The sequence below is a fragment of the Penicillium rubens genome, assembly GCF_028828025.1.
Source record: "Penicillium rubens strain IBT 27055 chromosome Unknown utg000003l_segment0_segment0, whole genome shotgun sequence".
Taxonomy (NCBI): Eukaryota; Fungi; Ascomycota; class Eurotiomycetes; order Eurotiales; family Aspergillaceae; genus Penicillium; species Penicillium rubens.
Genome location: NW_026890601.1, coordinates 9,324,681 through 9,346,219, shown reverse-complemented (window position 1 = coordinate 9,346,219; position 21,539 = coordinate 9,324,681). Strand labels below are relative to the sequence as shown.

Below are 21,539 nucleotides of genomic sequence, written 5' to 3'. Positions count from 1 at the left end.
CCGAAAATTTTCTAATAATTGGCCTCACTTCATCCAAGCGTTGAAACGAAGAGAACGAAGAATGAAGAGCGATTTGGGGATTCACTACTTTGTATATTATGTTCTAGACTAAACTATGACAGATGCCCAATTAGGAAAGGACGACGCTACATATAAGTACGTGCCCAAGTTCCAGTTAAGCCCCCTGCATACATACCTACCTAGGTACATACATGTAGTACATTTCATCGGTGCCTATTTCTCGGGGGATATCCATAGATACATAAGGTTCCATACGGATGATAACCATTAGCACATATAAAACAGAACAGCCCTGAATGATGCCACTAGAAGCTATCCTGGAGACAATTAACTTTGAGTGGCAGAAAGATCCCTGGGGTAAATAGAAGCCATCTGCACATCAGGTTTATGCTTTGAACCCCTGTTGTAGAGTGATGAGCCCGACATGTCTTCCTTCTATAGTTCATGATCACCCGTCTAGCTATCTATACAAAGACGTCTAGAATGACGTCTAAAATGGCACCGGCGTGTTATTTCCTCTGTGATTCATGGATATCCCTTAGTATATCACCTTGAGCCACCCTGAATCATTATTAAGGTTCTAACCCCTTCCTCCTTAAGGACACGGGGCCGAGTTCCTGTCAAAATAGACTCAGATGTTATCGGAAAATCTTCGGTGATTCTTGTCGAATAATCCCTACTAGGACGATTGCATAACTAATTCCCAATGCGAGGTTAACTAGGTACATAGTTGATGAACAGGTACCTGAGCTCCTGCCCCAAACGTATTCAATGAGACATGCAGTGGTTCATCCTTTCTTAGCAAGACAAGCTCTCCGGAAATCCATTTGTTCAAGTTAGCGCATAACTGAAACACGAGGTGTTTCAGATTAAGAGCGGAATAGTTCGATAGAGCTCGAAATTATCCGCTTCATTCCACACAGAATGATATAGTTAACTAGAGGATATTGCTAGGCTGGTCCTCAATCATCTGTCTTTCTGACTTCAGTATTGTTCTCTTGCATTCCTTTGTCTTGCCAAATTTGTATTAACTTATGCTACCCTTGTCTTCGCAATGTTCCTCTTTCTTTCTTTCGTCATTTCTCTTCCCCCCTGGTAGCAAGTTTTGTGCACCCTGGTCTCCTCGTCTCCGATAGCGACATCTCTCGCACGCAGAAAAAGATCAAGGCCAATCAGGATCCATGGACTACATCTTGGAATACCCTGACCAATCTCCCATTCTCTGACCCCAGCTACACTCCTTCACCGGTTAGCGCTGTCTATCGGAGCACCTGGGAAGACCACACTGCGAACGCACAGCTCCTCTGGCATGACGTCGCGGCAGCATTCAATCTAGGCCTGCGCTGGAAGATATCCGGAAACACGAGCTGCGCCGATGCTGCTAGCAATATCTTACATGCATGGGCAACCACTCTCATCTCAATCGACGGTGGCGACGATAAGTACCTCACAGCTGGCCTGCAGGGGTACGAACTCGCTAACGCAGCCGAACTGCTCCGTGATTACCAGCCCTTCGTGGACAATGTCCTCCCATCTGTCGTGGAAATGGCCAATAATATCTTTATCCCGATGCACTACAGATGGCTGAACCATGAAGAGCCGTCGGAGCATAATGTTCTACATTTCTTCGCTAACTGGGAGTTGTGCAATGTCGCTTCGGCGATGGCTATGGCAGTCATAACCGATAACCAAACAGTGTGGGATTTCGCCGTGAATTACTTCAAGACCGGCGATGGAACGGGTGCGATCAACAACGCTATCACCAATATCATTGAAGAGCCGGGTACTGGGGTTTTACTTGGCCAAGGCCAAGAATCTGGTCGTGATCAGGGCCACTCGGCATTGGACATGCAACTTTTCGGTGTTATTGGACAGCAGGCCTGGAACCAAGGAGAGGATTTGTTTGCCTATAACGACAGCCGGATTCTCCGTGGGTAAGTACTATGCAGTCCTTTCCGTCTTACCAACTATTCATGTATCGCCCTAGGATGGAGTACTTCGCGCGATACAACCTTGGAAACGACGTTCCCTTCGTCCCCTACACGAACGGTATAGTCAGTTACACAGAGGTTAGTAGTGCCTCTCGTGGAGCCATTAGACCTACCTGGGAGCTTCTCTACAACCATTATGTCATGATAAAGCGAATGGACGCACCTTGGACCACTCTGTATCTCAACAACACTCTTGATTATTACGGCGGTGCGGAGGGCGGTGCAGGCTCCTGGGGCGAAGGATCTGGCCATTACGATGGGTTGGGCTGGGGATCGTTGCTTTATCGCATGGATGAGTCTGATGTGATAGCGCCTTTTCCGTCCAAGTCTGCTTCACCTACAGCAAATCCCACATCAAGTGCGTCCACTACGTTGAACCTGGCTCCTAGCGCAATGACTACGACTACTGGCGCATCCGACCAAAGTGCGCCTGTTTCGCACTCAGCCACCACAAACTTTGCTGCTGTCTCTACTACTCCGCGCACCCAAACATTTGCATCATCAACTATTTCAGACGACAGTAGGACTCCCCCATTTTCTATGAGCAGTACAACTTCAACCAGCGCATCAACAACTTCACCCACTGCCCCACTTGATACGTCGCAGAAATCTCATCATCACCACCACCATCATCATTACCACGCAGAGAGTCAGACACATGTTTGCTACAGACAATAGATCTACGCTTAGCTGTCTAAAAGGAAGTTTTCAGCCCCTGACCCTGCCCGAGTTCTTTTATGATGTGTATTTTCTGGCCTAGCTAATCCACACCTTGCCTCATGTATATAATTTCCCCTATACTTGTTAAGCTGGAACCAGATTTCCCACAACTCCGGGGGCCGAAGTCCCACCTGAGGGTTCCCAATAAGAGCTTACTCGAAATCACATGGCCACAATCAGAGGCAATATTTAAAATCCTATACATGTATATATATATGTATGTATGCGTGTGTCTTCTGTTGTACATTGTAGACTAAACCATGAAACAGATACCCAATTAGGAAAGGCTGATGCCAAGCATCTACCAAAGTGGAGTCTAGGCCCCCAGCATCGACTCATCTCCCCGGGGGGCTCACCCTCACGAATTCTTTGCCTATCTAGAATTTAATATGAGACACCCGCAGATACTCAGATACAATGCCATTCTACGGTCGTCCTAGCAAAGGTTGCTGCAGTTGTCGAGAAAGGCGGATAAAGGCAAGTAGCGTGGCCTAACACCGGACCAATTGTAGACTGACATGGTTTAGTGTGATCGGCTTGATCCCGTGTGTTCACAATGCAGGAGAGCGGGCAAGCCATGTGGCGGCTATCGGGACGTGCCCTCTTTTATGTTCCGCGATGAGAATGACAGGGCGGCCCGACGAAGTGCGGAAGCAAAGGCTAAGACTGAGGCCCGTCGAATATTGGAGGATAGAGCAGCTCTAGAATCTGACGTATCCACCCCCAGCTCGCGAGTCGATCGTTCGCCGTCAGACGCCTTAGTCTGCAGGAGCAGGGACCAATTGATCCCGACTCCAAGAATTACTGCCACGATGTCCATCCCATTGGATGACCAGGGGTTGAGGTTTTTTGTCGACCGTTTTGTGACACGGTTGGCCACCGGATCAGATGGCTCTCCACATGTAGGTTTTGTGCAGCCGTCTCCTCATGTCGTGGCAGTTACTCTCGACCAGGCGAGTCGAGATGCTGTCGTCTCAGTTGGGCTTGCTGCCTTGTCCAATGTCCGTAACGATAGAGCACTGCGGATAATGTCTCGGGAGAAACATGCCATGGTTATCAAGGCTGTGCGAGAAGTAGTGGAGAACCCCACTCAGGCCAATCCCGACAGAACGCTCCACTTGATCGTCATGCTGAGTTTATACGAGGTAGGCGCTTCAAGTTCAAGATTTCTGTTTGCGCCTTAATGCTTGTACATACTAACCCGCACAGATGGTCAGCTGTACCCCAAACCAGATCGACTCTTGGATAGTGCATATGGATGGGGCGGCAGCCTTACTTACACAATCCTCCTTTTTGCTATCACTCACGAATTTGGACCACCGGGAGCACTTACAATTTTATTTTGTCGCAATTGTTAAATTTTTCTCCAAAAGAGTTGTCACCCCGGATCTACTGAGCTGGTCTCCTGATCTCATACCCTCTGCGCCACCAGAGATTTTGCCAGGCGTCGATCTTGTTGACATACTGATAAGATTGGCGAAGTTCTATGCATATCTGCATCACAAACAGCCCGACGCCAAAGAAGTAGTGGACTCAGCTCTATTCTTTGAAGATGAACTTCACAAATGGGAAACTCAGCTCCCAACAGACTGGTCCTTTACTGTGAAAGAATCCAATACGTGCAAGCATACCTTTCGTGGCCAGTATCATGTCTACAGGGACATGTGGGTTTCGAGAGTTTTCAACCACTACCGCTGGGCACGACTACTGGTTAACGAGACCATCGTATCACAAATTTCGAAAATGGCACAGCCTACACCAAACTATGTGATTCAACGGCAGCAAGCATTGGACATGATTTCTTGCATGGCAATTGACATATGCGCCGGAGTTGCCAGTCAGGAAGCTATATCCGCACAAGGAGTTGCCGAAGACCCTTCACATATACCACTGTTGAACGGTACCTTCATGCTGCTTTTCCCATTAGGGGTTGCTGGAGGGGCAGCAGGGACCCCCGATGAAGTTCATGATTGGGTTGTTGGAACGCTTGAGCGAATAGGATGTACGACGGGCATCCGGCGGGCTTTGGAAATGATACCCCAACTGAAGAAATCAGTCGGGAAATGGAGACTAGCTCAGAAGCGGTGGAAGAGCATACATGAGTATAAATAGAAGCTAGACAGACATAAAGACAGCCTGCGAACCTCGTATCTTTAGACTGTGCAACATACGGGGCGCCTTGGTCGTATGTAAATAGGCCCGAATCTAAAAAATATGCAGGCCGTATAATCCGTTTCTTTGGACCCTTTTGTCGAAGTATCGAATCCTTAGGTATGTTGTAGGTACTCGGGCCATAGATCCAGATTAGGTAATACTGATGCGCGCCTGGGCCGGGGCGCGCGTATTCGCGTCTCTCTTTGGACCTTATATCTTCCATTGTCTTATTTGACATTCAAAAAACCACATATCCCGTCAAAATGGCCAGCGAAGCTGGATGTAAGTCCACAGTCTCCCAATATCTGACGCCGCCAACGTATGAGCTGATTGATATCCACTTTAGGGTCTTGCGACGCCAACGATGCGGTCCATGTTACCGTCATTCAACCTGGCGAGAAGAAGCCGAAAACACTTTCGACGTTCCACCCGGAATTCACCTATCCTATCTTTGGTGACGACGAGCAAATTTTTGGCTACAAAGGCTTAATTATCCGTTTGCGTTTTGCGGCCCACGATTTGCGCCCTCATGTACACATTTCCTACGACGAGAAGTTCAAGTCCGTTGGTGACACAGCTGCTGTCGATCTTCTCGACACTTTGAAACCCTTTGTCCAAAAAGGTGAGTTTAAGCTTTTCGAAACATGTGCGATATGAGCTAACCACGATTTTACGCAGAGGCTTTCGCCAATCTCCAAGACTATGAACAAGCTGTTCAGAACGACCCTGACGCGAAAGATTTCAAGCCCCCGGGCGAGTTTGTCATTGGCTACGAGGTCGACGATAGAAAATATGAGATATGGGCTGGATCGCTTGCGAACCCGGAAGTGCGGAAGATTCTGGATCGTATGCAGGTTCTCGTCTCCCTCTTCATTGAAGCTGGAACACCCCTAGAAACGAATGACCCAGAGTGGACACTCGACCGGTGGAGGGTATACTTCGTGTATGTTCTCTTGATGTGCTGGCGTCCGTGACGTGAGGCTAATACATTCTACAGGTATGAGAAGGTGACTCCTCCGACACCGACAGCATCATCATATTCAATCGTCGGATATGCTACAACGTACCGTTATTGGTATTATCAGCGGGATCAGTCACAGACCCCCACAGTCAAAAACGACGCGTTCCCGCCACCAGAAGTCAACATTTCGGAGCTTCCTGCACGGAACCGTATTGCCCAGTTTCTCATTCTCCCTTCACACCACCGCGCCGGCCACGGCACTCATCTATATACGACAATCCACGCGGCCTGCATCGCAGACCCAACCATTCTAGAATTAACCATCGAAGACCCCAATGAACAGTTCGACGCGTTGCGGGACACAGCTGATTATTGTCTGCTGCGGCCGGAGTTCCTGAAGCACAATGTGAATCTCAACCCCGATCCCCTCGGGGCGTATTCTCAAAAGAAGCGTCCTCGCAATGTGCCCACTTCTGCCCTCATCCCCACCAAACTGCTCCACGACATCCGCAAATCGTTCAAGATCGAACCTACGCAGTTCGCACACGTTCTGGAGATGTACCTCCTCGGCCAGATCCCTCAAAGCCACCGCCTGGCCGGCGGCACAAACCTCGCTCGACTGTTGATCAAGAAGTTCAAGGCCGAAAATGAGAATGACCGACGCTACTACTGGTGGCGTATGCTAACCAAGCAGCGTCTCTACAAAAAACACAAAGAACTTTTGAACGAACTGGAGCTTCTCGATCGGGTGGAGAAACTTGATGCTACGGTCCAAAATGTGGAGGAAGGTTACGAGATTACGTTGGATGCGCTCGCGGGCCGCTTGCCAGAAGATGAATCGGATGAAGAGGCAGAGGCCAACGAGCAGGCTAGCAAGGCTCCTACTGGTAGCCGAGACCGCCGTGCCAAGCGCAAGCTCACGGTTATGGATGATGAAGAGGAGGATGGAACAGAGCTAGCTAAGCGACCAAAGGTTTAAAAACCCTGCCGGGACAAGCTCTCTTATGTACTATTTAATGCCACGAGGATGTTGTTTTCGAAGCATTCCGAAGTCTCATACACCGTTCTCCAATGGTGAGCAACTTCAGAAAGTCAATCCTAGTCAATACCCACTACTTTATGTTAACAAAAGCTCGCATACTGATACGTCCATGAAAATTTGATACGTAGTAGGCATAAATTCAAGGACATCACAAGAAGCATGAGAGTTCCTTTGCGGATGGTACTTAAGCCACATTTGGGCTCGGCACTTCCCTTTTTCCGGCTTCCTCATCGCATCTCTTGGAGCTTGAATCCATTGCTACCCTCAACATCAGCAGATAAATCCACAGGCCCCTTCACAGGGCTTAATTTCTCTATTTAATTCAAAAGTCACAGATTTTGGACCTACGCAGAAACCCACGCTCCTTCAACTCCGTGCGCCAACTGTCTCCCACCTTCGCCCACCTCGTCGATCGCATTTCAAAATGGTAAGCTCCAGCTTTACCCAAAAGGTCCTTCGGATAGCTATACTAAATCAATTTCTGGTTAGCTGCCTCTTGGTCTCCTCACGGCCGCACAGGGACACCCCATGCTGGTGGAACTGAAGAACGGCGAAACTCTGAACGGCCACCTGGTTACGTGTGATAACTTTATGAATCTCATTCTGCGCGAGGTAGTGCAGACGAGTCCCGAGGGCGACCGCTTCTTCAGATTACCCGAAGTCTACATCCGGGGCAACAACGTAAGTCCTCTGACGAGCGCTCGCCTCAGAGCCCCGCTTTGGGCTATGTGCTAACAACCCACCAGATCAAATACCTACGAGTCCCCGAAGAGATCGTCGAAATTGTGAAAGAGCAACAACAGAACCAACCACAAGGCCGTCGCGGTGGGCGAGACGGTGATCGTGGCCGCGGTCGTGGTCGGGGTGGTGGTGGCGGCCGCGGTGGACGTGGTCGGGGACGAGGCGGCCCCAATTAGACATAAGCTTGTTCTGCATCAATGATTTTAAGAAGACGGCAAACGAGATACCCCGGAGGAGACGGTGGTAAGGTCGCTCGGAAGGTCCGGTGGAACGGTTTGATCGAGCATGGCCGTGGCGTATCTGGCTCTGTATTTTCACGGCATCTGGGTCACTTGGTCGATTTACAACTACCTCTAAATGTTACATTGCGAAAACCCAAACCAGGCTTACATATTTCTCTGTAAATCCCATACAATTCAAGAAGTGAATATTCGGGGCTATCACGTGATATCAAACTCCAGATCAAATCCGCGGAGACTAAGCTTCCGATCAGTTAGCCACAAGCGGATATGTCGCGGCGGGCATTGGTCCTCGATGGGCTATGGTACTGTCTGTGTCCATCATTTACAACGCTGAGCCTCAGTCGATCCACACCAATCCCCAAACCCACGGGACGAAACCCGAGACTATATCCGCTACCTTCGATTTCCAGCCCGAGCTCGGGTTCGCGCCGATGCTACAATACCTCAGGCGGCGACGGTTACAAAGTCCCATATAATGCGACATACCATAATGATCGGAGCGAAGCACGGGAGCCACGCGAGAATGAATATCGCGATGCTCACCTGTCTCCAGATCCAACATACAGGCCACCCACACGACGAAAAGGCCCGCTATACACACGAACGCATAAGGTGCAAGATGACCTCCTAGGAAAAACGAATGAAGGGCTAGAATCCCGATTGCAATATGCAATGGACAACAAGCCGAACATTCGACACATAACGCAGATCCTGCGGCTGCTCATTCGCGACCGTCATGTCCAGCCGAATGCTCGCCACTACAAGGCATTGATCCTCGCAAATACCGATAATGAAAGGGGCTCGCCGCAGCTTGTACGCGGTCTGTTGGAGGAAATGGAGAATAATGGCATCACTGCGGACTCTGGTACTCTCCACGGTGCATTGCAGGTAGGTTATCTGGTTGAACCGAGCCATATGTGCAAAGCGAAGCTAACGATGCAATTCCTCATACAGGTCCTCGCTGTACATCCAGACTACCTCCTACGACAGGAAATCCTCAACAAGCTCCGAGACCGGTGGCTCACGCTGAGCCCAGCTGGGTGGCATTTTGTGGTGGCCGGCCTTCTCCGCGAGAACCAGATTGAGCTTGCGCTCGAGCATGTTGCATTGATGGAGCGCAAGGATATATCTGTGGAAAACTGGCTACACAGTATAATTGTCTACACGCTCTGCGACCATAGAGAGTTGGACGAGGTGTACAACGTCATGCGTGCGCGCGTCGACCAGGGCCATAACATGACCCATCGTCTTTGGATGCACGTGTTGACCGAGGCAGGGAAGCAAGGCCACTATCCCATGGCCCACTACGCGTGGCGACGGATGGTTGAACTGGGCTACATGCATCCGCTCGTTGAAGTCTGCGATGACGTTTTGAAAATGGCTGCAAATGCTGGTGACACAGATATGGCGAGCTCTGTGTTCCGTTACCTCCGTGAGAGCGGCATCCCGCTCGAGCGCACACAGTATGAAAGACTTGTCGAGACGCACGTGGCGGCGGGTGATCTACCTGCTGCATTTGAAGCGCTTTGCACGATGCACGAAGCTCAGATTCCTCTGGCGGATAGCTCGACGGAGCGTATCCTTGCGCACATGGTACAGAGTAAAGTTGATCGTCGGGAGGCGTGGCAGATTCTCAAGCGATTGAAGAACGCGAAACGAGCTATTCCCATCGACTCCGTCCGTGTTATTGCAGATCTCTGTGAACACGACGCCCACGACGATCCATCCGTGGTGGATGACGGTGTTGGGTTCTACAAGGAGCTTTATACATTATGTCCCGAAGGCGCTGACGTGCGAGTGTACAATGCTCTAATTCGGATGTGCCGAACGGCCCGCAACCGCGAATCGGGCATGTTCCTGGTGAAAGAGATGGCATCACTTGGGGTGGTACCGAACGGTGTTACCTTCGAGTCTATTATCCTGATGTGCTTGGATGCGGGAAACTTCCGGTCCGGTTTCATGTACTTCCAGGACCTGATGAAGCGGGACGCCAGACTCAGCCCTGAAACGCAGGTGGAGATTCGTGAGATCTGCGCCGGGTCTGTGGACGAGTTTGCGATGCGACTGCAGTATCACCCTTTCATTCGAGACGATGTGAGAAAGCTGGATGAGGAGCTGCAGCAGAAACAGAAGGAAAAGGAAGCGAACGAAAAAGCTGGTCGCCACCCTGTACCCCCGGCGGTTCGTCGCCTGAACATGTCAGATGAACAGCGACGTGAATACAACAAAGAGCGTCGGAAAAAGAAACGACGCCGCCTTGCCATTGAACGAAATATGAGAGAGGAGGGTTGGGATGAATGGGAAGCCGGTGGCACTGGCAATGGCTCTACCAAGTCCGAGTGAAGCTATGAAAGTGGAATTCTTTCGATGTCCTTTGAGGGCATATTTCAATCAGAAGAATCATTTCCTTGACGGGCCCCTGGAATATGCAGCTAATGCAAGCCACCCAATTCCTCAGGAACACCAATTCCCTTTCTGAGCATGTCACACACCTTCGACCTGGTCAGTATGTATATATCCTGTACTATAAGTCTCTTCACACTTGTATTACCCACATCTTTGCCTCAGCATCATAGCAAAATTTTATTTCCCAGTTTTGTTTCAAATCATTTTTTCACGAAACGAACCCCTGGTGCCTTGAACCATAGGCCCTGTTCCCTGTTTGTGGATCTGTGTACTATAAATAGTCTGAAAGACCTCGATGACGATCATGGGGTAACTGTCGGACAGTAAGACATTTTATGAACGTCAAACAACGATTGATTCGAAGATTCTTAGACCTTCGAGAAATCAACGAGCTCTGTTGTATCGAATATTGAAAGGTCATTCACAACATTCCCCTGAAAGTGATCGGCGTGGGTTCCCGAGTGCCAAGGGCTCCCGTCGGGGTAAACGCCTGCCGCCTCTTCAACTATATAATTCGCTCTCCCCTCCTTATTATTCTATCCAACACATAATCGTTTATTAAAACATACCCTTCTCTACCAAAAGAAACCAATTTCATATTCCACAATGCAACTCACTACCATCCTCCCAATCGTACTGGCAGGCCTAGCCGCCGCACGTCCCGCCGCCCTCCAGTCCCAGACAATCACCGACGACATTATCTGGAGCGTATCCAACTTCACCATGGGCTGTTCCCAAGGTGGCTGCGTCTACAAATACGACATTGTCGGTCGTGAGAATGAAATGACCCCCAAGTTCCGCACCCACTGCAACGGCATCACAGGCAAGAAGGTCCTCTGCGACGACAAGAATATCACGACCATTGTTTCCCCTGCCGCAAACCCGGAGTGGAATGTTGATGTCACTCACTCCTGGAAATCCTATCTCAGTGATAGTTCCCTCGCGACTTGGTACCAGCATGGCGCGAAGAATGTTACCGTCCCTGACCACAACCCGATCAAGTTTGTTATGAAGCCTACTCAGGAGTACGGCATTGCCTAAATTGCTACCTGGCTTGACCTACGACTCTTTCGAATTGGGGGATTTGGCTTTCTTTTTTCTTTTTTTAATGTAATGGATGGTCTCGAGGGGTCTGGTCTCTTTTTATGAGCATGCGACATGTGGCTCAATTGGGAATTTCTGTTTTTCTGATGGAAATATTTTGTGCACAACATACTTAGTCTGGGACTGTACGATGTACAAAGGAAATGAACTTCTTGCTTCAATAATGTAGTGTATCATAGGATATAGTAGAGCGTACCTACATAGCCAAGAGGGCTTAATTGACCCGGTGACATCATCCGCTCCGCCTCGAAAATAAGTCCCCGTGCTTGCTTGGAGTTGTATGTTGTCTTTTCCACATATTTCTGGTGGGATTCAGATCTTATATACATCTATATACACTGCCAATGGTACGCCAGCTCTATCCCTACAACTTTCTAACTGCTGACCTTGGCATATCCCAGTCATCAATCCTCCGCCAGATAGTCGCAGGTCCAAGACAACAGCACGCAGAAGCAGGGTTAGATCTCTGCTACGTGACAGACAATGGTAGCATACTCAACACTTCCACGTCAAAACACGCGCCCCCGTTAACATAATCCACAGTCATCGCAACATCCGGTCCATCAGCAACATACCCACAGCGCGCCTACCGCAACCCACTAGACGCGCTAGTCAACTTCCTCGACACGAAACATGGCACAAGCTGGTGCATCTGGGAATTCCGCGCCGAAGGCACGGGATACCCCGATTCAGAGGTCTACGGGCGCATCCACCACTTCCCCTGGCCAGACCACCATCCACCGCCATTCGCGCATATTCCCAACATAATGGGCAGCATGCGGAACTGGCTACAGCGACTAGACGAGGGAAAAGATTCACCCGACACGGACAAAAACGAGCGGGTCGCCGTCGTGCACTGCAAAGCAGGCAAAGGGCGCAGCGGGACGATCGCGTGTGCATACCTGATCAGCCAGGAAGGGTGGAAGAAGGAAGACGCTCTGCAACGCTTTACGGAACGGCGCATGCGGGTCGGCTTCGGGAACGGCGTTAGCATCCCCAGTCAGCTGCGATATGTCGGGTATATCGATAAATGGGCGAACAAGATGGGGAAGCAGTATGTCGAGCGGCCGGTGGAGATCCTGGAGGTTCATATCTGGGGATTGAGGGATGGGGTTAAGGTTGCTGTTGAGGGGTATGTGGATGAGGGGAAGAAGATTAAGTGTTTCCATATGTTCCATCGAAATGAGCGTACCATCGTTGAAGACGGAGGCCCGACATTTGAGCAACAAGAGGCTACCAAGCCAAATCTCAACTCCGACCCCAAGATGAAGAAGCCACACAGCGAGAACTCGCTCGCTTCGTCTGCGACCTGGTCCCCGACGGTATCGGGATCCGATGTCTCCAGCTCATCGTCCCCGGCGGGCCGCAGCGTCTCAGCAATGATCTTCAAACCCAACAAGCCACTCATTGTTCCCAGCTCGGATGTGAACATCGACTTCGAGCGGCGCAGCAAAGCATCCTACACAGGCTTCGCGATGGTAACCTCCATCGCGCACGTATGGTTCAACCCGTACTTCGAAGGCGGAGCCGAGCACAACTCGGGCGTCTTTGAGACAGAATGGGACGCGATGGATGGGATCAAGGGGAGCGCAAAGAAGGGGATCCGGGCATTAGACAAGCTGAAGGTAGTGTGGCGGTATCCTGCGGCGGAGACGGTGGAAGCCAGTGTAGCTGGTAAGAGCAAAGGGAAAGGGAAGAAGAGCGATGATACCGCGCCGGCAGCGGGGAGGCGCATCAGCGAGCCGAAACCCGGTGATCCCATCCATGAAAGCGAGCCGGCTGACTGGCGTGGACTGCCGCAGGAATATAAGAAGGAAAACCAGCGTCCTTCTGAGAGTTCGCCGCAAACAGGTACTGCTGCAGGTGGCTCGGACAAGAATAAGGAGCAAGAACATGCCCTGGAGAAGGAACTTGGGCTGTTGAAGCAGACGGATGATAGTCGGGATGTTAGTCTTGCTGGAAGTGATGATGAGACGACGACTACCACTACTACCGATGATGAGGGCTCAAAGGTCCAAATCAACAAAGTGCATAGTGAAGGACTTGAGGGGGTGAAGACGAATTATACGAAGAATGGGGAGGGAGCAGGTAAAACAGATCAGAGCTCTGAGGAGTCGAGTGGGAAATAGTATTGGCTAGAGCTTGTACGAGTTCATAACTAATACATAGAGCATAGTGTATTTGTAAATATACCATTGAATTGATTAGTTATTCTATGCTGGATTGTTGGTTGGCACAGGTCGTTTACTCTGTACGTTACATGAATGAAGGGATATCACAGCTCGCTACATATGTAGTAACGTGATGGCGTAAAATCTAGATATGTCAAGTTCTATTCTACTCAAACCAATAGCAAAAATGAAAATGAAAATGAAAGGGACAGGGGTATGCGAGGTAAAATGTCAAAGAAGCAACTTCTATATTCACGACGGCGTGGCACTGATGCAGCTTCAACCTTCGACCAGAGTCAGGTTTGTTCCGGTGGTAGGTGACTGAGATAAAAGAGCGCAGAATCATAGAGGCACAAAGCCTTCCATCTTCTTCCGAAGCTCTGCTGCCTCCTTCTGCAAACGATCGGATTTCTTGCGTTCATAGACAGCACGTACAACACGGCGAGTCTGCTCTTCACCCTCGGAGAAGTTTGCCTTTGCAAGACCAACGACGGAATCAACCTGCTCTGGCGTATATATGAAGTTCCAAGTAGACAAGAAATCATCAACTGCCGGGTCGATCGAGTTGGGGTGTGGGGCAAGGGGCAGTTCCGGGTCTTTGGTTTGAGAGCTATCCTGTCGCATGGACTGAGCAGCTGCACGCGGATGAACTCTAGGTTTGGGAGGGATGTCTGGTGCGGAAGAATTGGGAATCAGAGGGAAGTAGATAACCGCGATGCCGGCATCAGGTCGCATCAGGTGGAACTCGGATTCAGAATGGTCTTCGCTGTGGGGAGAATCAAAGAGACGTTTGGATGGCGGAGGCTCGTCGTTCGACGTTCGCTCTTCCGTGGTGCCGACCCAAACGTTGCAATAGCCTAGGTCCGTGCCGGACTTGGGTTTTTGATCAGCGGGCTGGTTTCCAGTGTTATTCTTGGCGTCGGCGAGTTTCTCTGTTAATTGCTCCTCACTGATGTTTTCTGGCTCGCGCAGGGCGTTCTCGGTATCCTTGAGGCTCGCATCTTTAGGCCATCCGGCGCCGACGGGCCAACCCTTGACACCACGTTGCCTGGCGTACCCATCTACCACAGAAAGCCAGTTCTCCTGTTTGACATCCGCAGACGCATCAAACGCGACAATTATATCAACATCGCGCCCGGGTCGAAGGAGCGGGTAGATTGGCAGGTTGTTACTCATTCCCGCATCCATGAGACGCAGGTGCTCGTTTCGGAAAATTGACTCTGGACAAGAGTCGGGCAGCTGATCTTTCATTCCCATGACGTAGTTGGGTATACCCGCAGGGTCGATGGGATGCACCTTGATCAAGTCTTGGTTCTTGCCTTGGATGAGGGAATCGATTCCACCAAATCCAGCCAGGCCTCTGACAAGAGGCCGGATCTCCTTGTAATAGTGAGACAAAGTCGCGCAGAATGCGCTACCCCAAACACCCATGAGCCCGGGAATTCTCAACTCCGGGATGGGGAGGTTCTCAGCGGAAACCTCGGAGCGGCCTGCACTGAAGTGACGTCCCAAAGCCCAGGTGGGAATGCCGGCATTGAGTTCTTCACAAAAGAATTCGTAGGGAGTGAACTCAAACCATTGGAACCATGCTTCATTTCGTGACTCTTTCGCCAGCTGTTCAGGTGTTGGATGCTTTTTGGTCTGGTCGTCTTCGTGTTTAACAGCCTCGACAGGGATCTCATGCCGCACCGCCGTGTAGATTGGGAGCGGATGAGCCCCATTTATCAAATTGGCTCGCTGGTTCGACAACTTGAAATCCGCATCGGAGACTCCCAATTCTCCTCGCGGGACCAAGAGTCTCGCTGCGAGCAGCAATCCGTAAATATCTACCAACCCAAAGTCCGCACCAGGGTCACCTTTCAACTTCTCCACAAACCCACCGAGGAGGTACTTGTTTGTCGGAGCAGTAGTGAGGAGATTAAGAGCTGCCGGCGGGAATGCAATGTGAGCACCAAGACGATTCTTCAAATGGTCGACAAGCTTGTCGAAGTCTCGCTGTGCAATGGACGAATGATAAAGCGTCTGCAGCCAGCAGCTGCCACTGACACCAGCTGTGTAGGTAATACAGTCCCACAGCCCTGCTTCCTGTGCTGCCAAGTACGATCCGGTGCCTGCAACTAGAGCACGCAGACCACCTCCCGAGCCACACATCGCAATGACCGGTACATCGTCGGGGTGGATGTCTTCCTCGGGTATGTTGAGGTAGGACGACAATGCTTTTACAACCTTACGTTGCCTTTGCTGTCTAAATTCCTGCTCTTCATCGCATAGATCCCCACTTACGCGTACCTCCGCGTCGCGCAGAATCTCAGGGTTGATATCGGGGTCCCGTGCCTCCTTCCAGATATCGTCTGCCAATGAGCCAGGCGAGAGGGAGAGCTCGCGCTGGAGCTTTTGGACAGTAGCTGGTAGAAATCGTGTCCAGTCCGGGATAATGTAGCCTTTGATGCTACCCACATCTGCCCACTCGCCGGAGCCAACAGTTTGCTTAACCTCATCGAGCTTGTGGCCAATGTTGCTCCAGATAGACCCATCGTGCTTGCCCTCCTCACCAAGCCCATCTGAGCCCGCATTGGACTTGCTAGACTCCAAATCTTTGTACCGTGTCCGAGACGTACTGTACGAAGCTCTTGATTGTCTGGGTTGAGACCATTCCCCCGCAGTGTATGCAGCTAGGGCAGCGGGGGGTACCGTCCACAGACGAGGCACCCTTGCAGCGCCCATTGTAGGCAGGGAGCTTAGGGCAAAGTAAGAGGCCTGCGGCATCCAGTGGGATCCATTGAAGGATTCCCCAAACCCTGCCTGCCTTTTCTTGCAAGCCACCCGTTAGCAGCCCCCGGTGCATGACGTCGTCTATTCACGTGATTTGATGACACGTGATAAGGCCGGATTTGGGCCGCTGGCTTCCTTTGGACTAGCGTGGCGGAGCTCCTTATCACTGGATGGAGCTCGGAGGGGACAATCAATCCATTCCATTGCATTTGCCCGCGAAGGACACGAGGGGTCCTGGTGACATGTGATATGGTCTCTCTAGATTGATTTTGCCTGAACTGTATTCCACAATTAACCATGGTGGCACCAAGGAATACCGCCTACGCCGAGGAAAGCGCGGAGGTCGAAGTCCTGTATGCGAACCTCGAGAAGCTCAACCGACTCACCAAGAAAATACAAGGCTCCATGGTACGCCTGGAGACAGGAGGGAAAGTTGTCAAAGAAGCCATTGGTCCCATCTATAGCAACACCCAATCTCTTCAAATCACCAACAGCAATATCGACAAGGTCAACGATGCCATCGATCGCCTGCGCCAACCTCTTGATGCAAAGAACCGAGAAGATGGCATCATTCGCGCAGGGTATGTGCTTTTCTATTATCTTTGGACACACGACCCCGAGTCTTTTGCTGACCGTTCTCCAGACCACAGAGCTCCGGTCTCACACAGTACCTGTCGGCGATGAAACGTGTTGAAAAGGCGCTGGTCGACCTCAACACAACAAATCTGCGATCAAACCAGAATGCAATCGCCGACTTCAATTCTCTTCTAAACACCGGAAGCGCAAAACTTCAAGAACTGTTACGAGGAGAGCTGAGCCAGCATGCCACTCTGGTTGAGCCCCTACATTATCTGACCAAAGGTATGCGTATGACGGCCGAACGACCTAGATCGAAAACTAATGTGCGGCGGTTCTAGATCTCCCCTTTCCATCCATACCCGAAGAAACTATCTCCCATTTGGCGCCCTTGTGCTCGGCGGTCGGCTCTGCATCCATTCATGGCTCTCAGCGCGGCAAGGGGGATAACCCCGCACTGAAGGTGTATGCGGAAGTACGAGGACCATACATCGCATCCAGCTTGCAGAATCTCGCCATTGCATCCCTGAATACTGTCAAACGACGGCCCACCGATGGCCCTTACAAGCAAGGTACCAATGGTATTGGTATCTACTCCAATGCGCTGGAAGCCTTCATAACTACCGAGCACAGTATCATCGTGCAGATGTTCACCGGAGATCAGCAAGGCCTGGCGTTGCAGGCTACCTTCTTCCCAGCTATGGGCGAATACTCCAAAACACTACGTGAGCTCAATCAGTATATAAAGGCCAATCTAATGACGGACTGCTTCTTGGCTTTTGAGATCATCGAGATTGTGACTGCCATGTCCTATCGAATCGACTCCAAGGCTGCGGAACTGAAGAGTCTCTTGATTGAGGCTCTTCGGCCTGTGCGCGAGACTGCAAAGTCCTCTCTTTCCGAATTGATCGAGGAAACGAAGCGCAAAGCTGCTGCCGCACCACTCCCACCAGACGGCGGATCAGTGCCTCTAGTGGAGGAAGTGATGAGCTCGTTGGCCACACTGACAGGATACTCCGGTCCTTTGGCTTCTATCCTGACATCTTTGGGAGATGGAAACTGGCGTGCCAAATCCAACACCGCCGGCTCGGCTCCTCTAGATGTAGGCCCAGACAGCGGCACACTCCTGTCGCATTTCATTCTAGATATGATCGAGGCTTTAATGACCTCCCTGGAAGCTCGAGGGCGGGCTTTCCATCGATCCAAGGCAGCGCTTGGTGTGTTCTTGTCCAACGTGTTCTGCGTGGTCGACCGGTCGATCCGACAGAGCCCAGAGCTGGCACGTTATTTGGGCACCCCAGACAGTATCGCCCGGATCGACACTTTCCGCAAGCGCGCGACGTCTACCTATCTCGATGCATGGAAGGAAACATCCCAGTACCTTCTTGATGTGCAGTATACCTCCCGTGGGGCGCATCGCAATTCTAGCGGCAACGTGGATTCAAGTGCCATCGTCAAGTCCCTGTCGTCCAAGGATAAAGATGCGATTAAGGACAAGTTCAAAGCATTCAACGCGAGCTTCGATGATATGGTGTCTCGACACAAAACCCTCCACATGGAGCGCGAGGTGCGCAGTGCGTTGACGCGTGAGCTGCAGACTGTTCTCGAGCCCCTGTATGCGCGCTTTTATGATCGATATGTGGAGATCGACAAAGGCCGTGGCAAATACATCAAGTACGATAAGGCAAGCCTATCGGTACAGCTGGCGCAGTTGGCTTGATTTTCCTGGGCGAAGGTTGGAATCACACAGGACCATCAAATTATACGAGCTAATATCATAATGTATTCCAATCACCAAATCTGCTTTTCCTACTGGTGGATCATCACCATCAAAATAATGTATGGTGTCATGTGACAAGTAGATCATCTCCGATAACGTGACTGATAAGCCCCGCTAAAACCGGGCTGCAGCAAAATTCCTTGCTCGCACATTGCCTTGTCCCTGTCTTATCCTCCGTCCCGTTGCTCAATTCTTCGTTTGAGTGTCCAGAGAATTACCGACACCATGTCCGGAAGCAACGATGTCTACCAGACCCCCCTCAACTCGCGCTATGCGAGTAAGTCGGTCCCAATTGCCCCTCTATAGGAGGGGCAAACCCGGAAATTGTATAGATCGAGATTAACCATATTCAATTGATCAGGCAATGAAATGAAGTACCTCTTCTCGCCCCGGAAGCGCTTCTCCACATGGAGAGAGCTTTGGACCTGGCTCGCGGAGGCTCAAAAAGGTACGGGAAGAGTCGAGCCTCGACCGAGATCGGAGGTAGTTGAAGCAAGACATTCAATTGACTGAATCATGGCTACAGAGCTTGGACTTCCTATCAGCGCCGAAGCCATCGAGCAGATGAAGGCCCATCAGGTTATCCAGGATGATGAGTTCGCCGTTGCCGCCGAGGAGGAGAAGCGCCGGAGACACGATGTCATGGCCCACGTCCACGCCTTTGGCCTGGTTGCCCCCGCCGCCGCCGGTATCATCCACTGGGGTGCCACCTCATGCTACTGCACCGACAACGCCGATCTGATCCTGCTCCGTGACGGTCTCGACATCCTCATCCCCAAGCTGGCTGTTGTCGTCGACAAGCTGTCCCAGTTCGCTCAGAAGTACAAGGACCTTCCTTGTCTGGGCTTCACTCACGGTCAGCCCGCCCAGCTGGTGACCGTTGGCAAGCGTGCTTGCCTCTGGATCCAGGATCTGCTGATGGATCTGCGCAACCTCGAGCGTGCCCGTGATGACCTGCGCTTCCGTGGTGTCAAGGGTACCACCGGTACTCAAGCGTCTTTCCTGCAGATCTTCAACGGTGACCACGCCAAGGTCGAGAGCCTGGACGAGCTTGTCACTGAGAAGGCCGGCTTCAGCTCCGCTTTCATCATCTCCAGCCAGACATACTCGCGTAAGATCGATGTTGATGTCGGCAACGCTCTTGGTTCTTTTGGTGCTACCTGCGAGCGCATTGGCATTGACATCCGTCATCTTGCCATGCTCAAGGAGGTTGAGGAGCCTTTCGAGAAGGATCAGATTGGCAGCAGTGCCATGGTTAGTATTTCTGTCGTGTCATGGGACTTTTTTGGCTGATAATCCGTAGGCCTACAAGCGCAACCCCATGCGCTCGGAGCGTCTGTGCTCGCTCGGACGTCACCTGCAGAACCTCCCCAAGGACGGCTTGGACACCTACTCCGCTCAGTGGTTCGAGCGATCTCTCGTGAGTATACCCCGGGTTTAATTTAGTACCTTGTATTAACTTGTACTAGGACGACAGTGCCATTCGCCGTATCAGTATCCCGGAACTTTACCTGACTGCTGACGCCTGTCTCATCCTCCTGAGTGAGTTTCAAGAGTCATCAAAAACTTGGCTTGTAACTAACCAGTGCTAGACAACGTCTCCTCCGGCTTCGTCGTGTACCCCGAGGTCATCAAGCGCCACGTCAACGACGAGCTTCCCTTCATGGCTACGTGAGTACATATTCAACCAATCTAATGGATATAGCTAACAGCATATCTCAGCGAGAACATCATCATGGCCTGTGTCGCCAAGGGTCTCTCCCGCCAGGACGCCCACGAGGAGATTCGTAAGTTTCTGTCCCCTCATCACTTCCCAACCGAGCCGGGAGTTCTAATGTACCCAGGTGTCCTCTCCCACCAAGCCGCCGACAACGTCAAGAAGCAGGGTAAGGACAACGACCTGATCGAGCGCATCCGCCGCACCGCCTTCTTCAACCCTATCATCCCGCAGTTGGACACCCTTCTGGATGCCAGCACTTTCGTCGGCCGTGCTCCTCAGCAGGTCGAGAAGTTCACCAGCACCGAGGTGGCTGCCGCCATCAAGCCCTACGCGAGCACCATTGCCAAGGGCGAGACGTCTGCCCTGTACGTTTAAGGTACCTTAGTACACATCCGTATTCTGTGGACCCGTTACAATGTGAAAAGTTATATAAAAGGATGGAGATGGGAGATATGGGATTTCCTATAGACGAAAGTGAAGGGAGTCATTGTGTATACAAAATCGAATGCAAGTCATTACGTTCCACTTGTGGATATCCCTTGGGGGGAAATTTCCCACCCCACTTCCCTGCTTCCCCGATGCCCCGCGCTGCAAATCCTCGAGGGGCTTAGATAGGAGGGGTCAATTTGTGTCATAAGACTAGAGTGATAAGTGAAAACAACATTCTACAACATGGAAAGAGAAGATGAAGATATTCAACGCTTTTGCTGTATTAAAGAACCGACAATTGAACCGCCCATGAATATGAGAGAAGATGGAAATGCTCAGGCTATTAGCCTCCATGGTAATCATGACTATATGCAATAGAACGCTGTGGACATGCAATCGTAACGAAAGTAATGCAAAAGGAATAAAGAAAAAGGAAAGCTGTTCGGGTCAATTGAGTGCCGAACAACAGATATAGCCCGTGAAGAAGCCAAGCCATTGAGAAGGAAGAGAGCCAAGTCGAATCCACCCAACACAATGCCATAGCAAGAATATATCCATCGGGAAATGCCCAGGATTCACTGCCAGTGAACCGGAGAATCTCCGGAGCCTCCAAGCGTAATCAAAACGGCAACAAATCAAGCCAGCTTGTGTGGATGTATCCTCCTCGGCGCAATCCTCCCACGGGCCCCAAAAAAATAAAAGAAAAAAA

At 50.9% G+C, this 21,539-nt stretch overlaps 10 protein-coding genes across 10 annotated transcripts; 9 read left to right on the top strand and 1 right to left on the bottom strand.

Annotated features, from left to right (window-relative positions):
* Window positions 1-115: 115 nt before the first annotated feature.
* On the top strand, window positions 116-2,690 carry N7525_009808 (uncharacterized protein; the record flags this gene model as incomplete). The annotated part of the gene is made up of 3 exons (XM_061214861.1): window positions 116-156; window positions 1,158-1,955; window positions 2,009-2,690. The coding sequence occupies 3 exons, from the start codon at window positions 116-118 to the stop codon at window positions 2,688-2,690; spliced, it is 1,521 nt and encodes a 506-aa protein (XP_061069292.1).
* Window positions 2,691-3,149: 459 nt separating this feature from the next.
* On the top strand, window positions 3,150-4,844 carry N7525_009807 (Zn(II)2Cys6 transcription factor; the record flags this gene model as incomplete). Its single annotated transcript, XM_002563864.2, has 3 exons — window positions 3,150-3,218; window positions 3,260-3,877; window positions 3,942-4,844. The coding sequence occupies 3 exons, from the start codon at window positions 3,150-3,152 to the stop codon at window positions 4,842-4,844; spliced, it is 1,590 nt and encodes a 529-aa protein (XP_002563910.2).
* A 305-nt stretch (window positions 4,845-5,149) lies between these two features.
* On the top strand, window positions 5,150-6,826 carry hat1 (histone acetyltransferase catalytic subunit HAT1; the record flags this gene model as incomplete). Its single annotated transcript, XM_002563863.1, has 4 exons — window positions 5,150-5,168; window positions 5,233-5,508; window positions 5,565-5,829; window positions 5,884-6,826. The coding sequence occupies 4 exons, from the start codon at window positions 5,150-5,152 to the stop codon at window positions 6,824-6,826; spliced, it is 1,503 nt and encodes a 500-aa protein (XP_002563909.1).
* Window positions 6,827-7,313: 487 nt separating this feature from the next.
* Window positions 7,314-7,806, top strand: N7525_009805 (U6 snRNA-associated Sm-like protein LSm4; the record flags this gene model as incomplete). The annotated part of the gene is made up of 3 exons (XM_002563862.1): window positions 7,314-7,316; window positions 7,379-7,570; window positions 7,636-7,806. The coding sequence occupies 3 exons, from the start codon at window positions 7,314-7,316 to the stop codon at window positions 7,804-7,806; spliced, it is 366 nt and encodes a 121-aa protein (XP_002563908.1).
* Window positions 7,807-8,139: 333 nt separating this feature from the next.
* Window positions 8,140-10,215, top strand: N7525_009804 (pentatricopeptide repeat protein; the record flags this gene model as incomplete). Its single annotated transcript, XM_002563861.1, has 2 exons — window positions 8,140-8,760; window positions 8,827-10,215. The coding sequence occupies 2 exons, from the start codon at window positions 8,140-8,142 to the stop codon at window positions 10,213-10,215; spliced, it is 2,010 nt and encodes a 669-aa protein (XP_002563907.1).
* A 669-nt stretch (window positions 10,216-10,884) lies between these two features.
* Window positions 10,885-11,319, top strand: N7525_009803 (uncharacterized protein; the record flags this gene model as incomplete). Its single annotated transcript, XM_002563860.1, has 1 exon — window positions 10,885-11,319. One exon carries the CDS (start codon window positions 10,885-10,887, stop codon window positions 11,317-11,319), a length of 435 nt encoding a protein of 144 aa, XP_002563906.1.
* Window positions 11,320-11,726: 407 nt separating this feature from the next.
* On the top strand, window positions 11,727-13,511 carry N7525_009802 (putative phosphatidylinositol-3,4,5-trisphosphate 3-phosphatase; the record flags this gene model as incomplete). Its single annotated transcript, XM_002563859.1, has 3 exons — window positions 11,727-11,729; window positions 11,784-11,868; window positions 11,926-13,511. 3 exons carry the CDS (start codon window positions 11,727-11,729, stop codon window positions 13,509-13,511), a joined length of 1,674 nt encoding a protein of 557 aa, XP_002563905.1.
* Window positions 13,512-13,895: 384 nt separating this feature from the next.
* On the bottom strand, window positions 13,896-16,277 carry N7525_009801 (putative phospholipase A2 (PlaA); the record flags this gene model as incomplete). Its single annotated transcript, XM_002563858.1, has 1 exon — window positions 13,896-16,277. The coding sequence occupies one exon, from the start codon at window positions 16,275-16,277 to the stop codon at window positions 13,896-13,898; it is 2,382 nt and encodes a 793-aa protein (XP_002563904.1).
* A 345-nt stretch (window positions 16,278-16,622) lies between these two features.
* On the top strand, window positions 16,623-18,621 carry N7525_009800 (EXO70 family protein; the record flags this gene model as incomplete). Its single annotated transcript, XM_002563857.2, has 3 exons — window positions 16,623-16,906; window positions 16,969-17,186; window positions 17,243-18,621. The coding sequence occupies 3 exons, from the start codon at window positions 16,623-16,625 to the stop codon at window positions 18,619-18,621; spliced, it is 1,881 nt and encodes a 626-aa protein (XP_002563903.2).
* A 285-nt stretch (window positions 18,622-18,906) lies between these two features.
* On the top strand, window positions 18,907-20,801 carry ade13 (adenylosuccinase ADE13; the record flags this gene model as incomplete). Its single annotated transcript, XM_002563856.2, has 8 exons — window positions 18,907-18,958; window positions 19,043-19,129; window positions 19,208-19,935; window positions 19,985-20,101; window positions 20,151-20,223; window positions 20,274-20,352; window positions 20,404-20,468; window positions 20,526-20,801. The coding sequence occupies 8 exons, from the start codon at window positions 18,907-18,909 to the stop codon at window positions 20,774-20,776; spliced, it is 1,452 nt and encodes a 483-aa protein (XP_002563902.1). The 3' UTR covers window positions 20,777-20,801.
* Window positions 20,802-21,539: the final 738 nt, after the last annotated feature.